General features: G+C 44.0%; 1 protein-coding gene across 1 annotated transcript; it reads right to left on the bottom strand.

Moving 5' to 3' along the window:
- Nucleotides 1-1,161, bottom strand: MELLADRAFT_117504 (uncharacterized protein; the record flags this gene model as incomplete). Its single annotated transcript, XM_007413948.1, has 4 exons — nucleotides 1-390; nucleotides 456-518; nucleotides 598-768; nucleotides 847-1,161. Coding segments are annotated over 4 exons (714 nt in total), but the record flags the coding sequence as incomplete, so codon positions are not given.
- Between the last annotated feature and the right edge of the window lie 2,491 nt (nucleotides 1,162-3,652).

Raw genomic sequence — 3,652 nt, 5'->3', positions numbered from 1 at the left:
CACTACCTCCACTCGGTGCTGAGGTTGCAGCACTCGGAACCGGAGCAGCCTTGACAGGTGATGGATTTTGCACAGGTGCAATCTTACCTCCACTCTGTGCTGAGGTCGCGGCACTTGGAGCTGGGGCGGCCTTGACGGGCGATTGATTTGGAACTTGCGAAGTACTGGGCGAGCTGGAAGGAGACGAAGTTTGCGCATTCGAACTGGGAGTGCTGCTCGCAAGGCTCACAATCTGATCATCCACAGAAACAATCTTTCCAGGGCCAGGATGATCACCGTTAAAAACCCATTTGGTTAGAAAAGTGGCAGGCGTATTGGGAAGAGGCCCCTTATCAGTGCTGACGGTTCCATCCAACTGAACCGAGAATGGGGATGTGGAGAGGAGGGTGGCTGAAGTGCAGACAGTCATAAGCAGGTAGTAACTTTGTTGCATATGAGGATACTAGGACACGCACCCTTTGACAAGCTCTGGGTGAGTTTTCCCTCAAAGCTAGCTTTTTTATAGATTGCAACAAATTCTGACCATGTGATACGTTCGAGGTTTAAGAATCAGCGCTTGTTCATATCATCAGCGCCGTTCAGAGAATGCTAACATACCCGCTTGAGTGCTTGCCGTCTCAGGAGTTCCTCCCAAGAGTTTGTTGGTGAAGGTGACCTTGGCATTTGGGGCCAATAGTGACCATGCCCCTTGGAAATCGGCGGCAGCTAACTTGTCAGCATATTGTTGCAAAAGTTGTTGAAGCGCGCTCAAGTCGCTCGCAGAAAATTCTGGTAGACAGGAATGACCGTATCTTCAATCTCACGAAACGAGTCCAGCCGAAGCATCCAGCAAATTCGGCGACTCACTTGAATCAAAAGAGGGCTCTGCGCTGCTGCGTATGGCGAAGTTGCACACGACGGCCGCCGCTAAACGGGAGATTGTGAGACCAAGCCTCATTTAAGCAGATTCCAAGGAGGGTATTAAAAAACGAGTGATTAAAGATTGATGGTACTTGTGAGCATAGCGAGAAGGATAGGGATGCTGGGGTCAGTTTTATGGCCAAGGTCCCACTTGATTCGAGCATCGTTTCGCTGCTTCCGCTGACCGTGAGATTCGAAACATATCATGTACTGGATGCATATTCAAATTTGTTCAATTCTCAAAGCATGCATGGAGGTACGTGGTCGAGGGAGGACGTTTATAACCTGTGATCTGTCAGACTTCAGCAGACTGGCAGACGTTGGGTACATAGATCGGACTTTCGTATTTCCGCTGATAATTATGTATTACTTTTGCTAAAAAGCTTGGCCGGATCAAGAAAAAATAAAACAGAATTAGACCCAGATTTCACCGCAGCAGTCACAGCGCAGCAGAGAGAAAAAAGTTTGAGGGTGCTGTCAGGGGTGGTGTGATCTCCCTTCCACTCCACTGGCCCATCACCCACCTCTCGGTTCTAGTTCACCACCACCTGGCCACCTCTTTTGTTACACACTCTGGCAAGATGAGCTTGTCAAGCTCTTGGTAAGTCACTCTATGTGCTACATTATAAATAACTACTGATTCATTATCTATTGATGCACTTTCTAACAACCTTTTCATATCCTTTGATTCAGATGACCATCCTCGCAACACAGTCTGATATCAGTGATCGGTCCACCTAGCTTTGTCTCACCATCACCTCACCAGCTCTTCCTTCCCACACACTTTTACGATGGGTTTGAGGTGTTGGAATGATGTGTGAAACCTCTCTCTCTGTAGTATTCCTCATATGTCAATAACGAGCGTTTGTTAACAGATGAAAATTAGAGATGTTGTTGAAGCTTTGGAGCTCACAACTACTGTGCTAACGTGAAAAAAAAGGCAAGTGAATTGAGATGTATCTTACATATCTTCAACCTGTCGAGTGCGAGCTCTGCTGAATAACTAAAGTCTGAGATTGAATATCTTATGAAAGATATTCAAAACATGAGTGATTTTTAAGGTTGTCAAGATTGTCATAATCATCGATTGGTTATGAAAAATATCACAACCGATCAATGCCGATCGATTCTCCTATGAGGCAAGCCTATGATCGCGAGCTGAGAACCATCTCAGATCTCTTTGAGGGTATTAAAAACCAAGAGAGCATTGGCCTTGTCATCCAAACCCATTCAATTCGTCTATCAAAAACCATCTCAATTTTCTTAAAGACACTCAAAATCCAAAAATCGATTGATTTTGCTTGCTCAAAACCAATTGACCTTCCTATCTTCCTACGGAAAAGAGTGTGAACAATCTCAGCTCTCTTGTGTACATAATCTAGAGGCTGATGCTTTGGAACAAGATCAAAATCAATCGATTTTCTTGTATGAAGATTGAAACGATTTCAATTTTCACATCACTCTTATCGATAATTCCTCGATTCTGATTCCTATACAATGAAAATCTTTGCTAACTACAATTCATATATTCTAACCAATAAAGCTTATCTTCAAATGTCTGATAACCACAATGATGGTAGATTTGTGTGTTAATTTCAAAGGATACCTAGAAATGATGTTGTGGTTTATCAGTAAGTTGAATAGAATGCACTGAAGAGACAAATGGAGGAATTGAAGCAAAAAAGTGAACCTTCTCACTTACAGAGATCAGCAATCAATTGTCCATGGATAGGACACGTTTCCAGGATGCGAGAACCAGCGAGGGATTGAGTTTAGTGAGGAAAACAAAGTGATTGGCAGGGATTTTGAGAATATGAATTGTTTTTTGGCGGCAGCGGGGGAATCAAAAGGAGGGAATGGAAGGGAGATTGCGCCACCCCTGACAGCACCCTCAAACTTTTTTCTCTCTGCTGCGTTGTGATTGCTGCGGTGAAATCTGGGTCTAATTCTGTTTTATTTTTTCTTGATCCGGCCAAGCTTTTTAGCAAAAGTAATATCACATCGCCGATGATAAGTTTGATTACAGGCAGAATACAGTGCCAGTACAATGCTGATATCCGATTGATTTTGGAACCTCGAGTCTAGCATCAGGATGGGGGCGCGGCTCTAAAAAAAAAGGCGCGCCCTGGCGCGGTTGTCGGAAAAATAGGCGCGTCTGGGCGCCACTGGCGCGTTAGGCGCATCCTCTGACAGTGTGAAAAGTTAAAAAACAGTCAAAAAACGAAAAGAAACCAGTCAAAAAATTGTATTTCAGCATAGCACACGTAATAAAAACAATAAGATCAGTCAAATATGACTTCATCGGGGTTCCAGGCTCCAGGAGCGCCAACAGCAGGTGTACTTTCACCTGCAGACTCAACATGATGAAAAGATTGAACCTCAAATAAAGTCAGATCAAAGAGAGATCTAATAAAACCATCATAAGAATCAGCCTCTAAAGCGGGGTCAACAAGCATCGGTTCCTCTTGCAATCGGGCCACTCCTTGTTCAAACTCTTCAAGATCATCTGGGCCAGAAAAGAGCTCTGATGGTTCTACTCGTGGGTCTTCAATAACTTCAATTTCTTTGTCGGTATGATTGTTGACCGATTTGGATTTCTTTGTTGGGTTCTTGTTTGTTTTGGAAAGCTGAACTTGTGATATCATCTTGAGATTTGTGAGGGTCATTGCAGCTTGCTGTTTTGTCTTTGTAGCTGACATGGCTGAAAATAGGCTTTCAAAACCGCGCAGCAGTGGGCTATGATCTCGAGTAG

This window comes from Melampsora larici-populina, assembly GCF_000204055.1.
Source record: "Melampsora larici-populina 98AG31 unplaced genomic scaffold MELLAscaffold_40, whole genome shotgun sequence".
In the NCBI taxonomy this organism is placed as follows: domain Eukaryota; kingdom Fungi; phylum Basidiomycota; class Pucciniomycetes; order Pucciniales; family Melampsoraceae; genus Melampsora; species Melampsora laricis-populina.
Note: the sequence above shows the minus strand (reverse complement) of the source record. Positions and strands in the feature narration are given on the sequence as shown.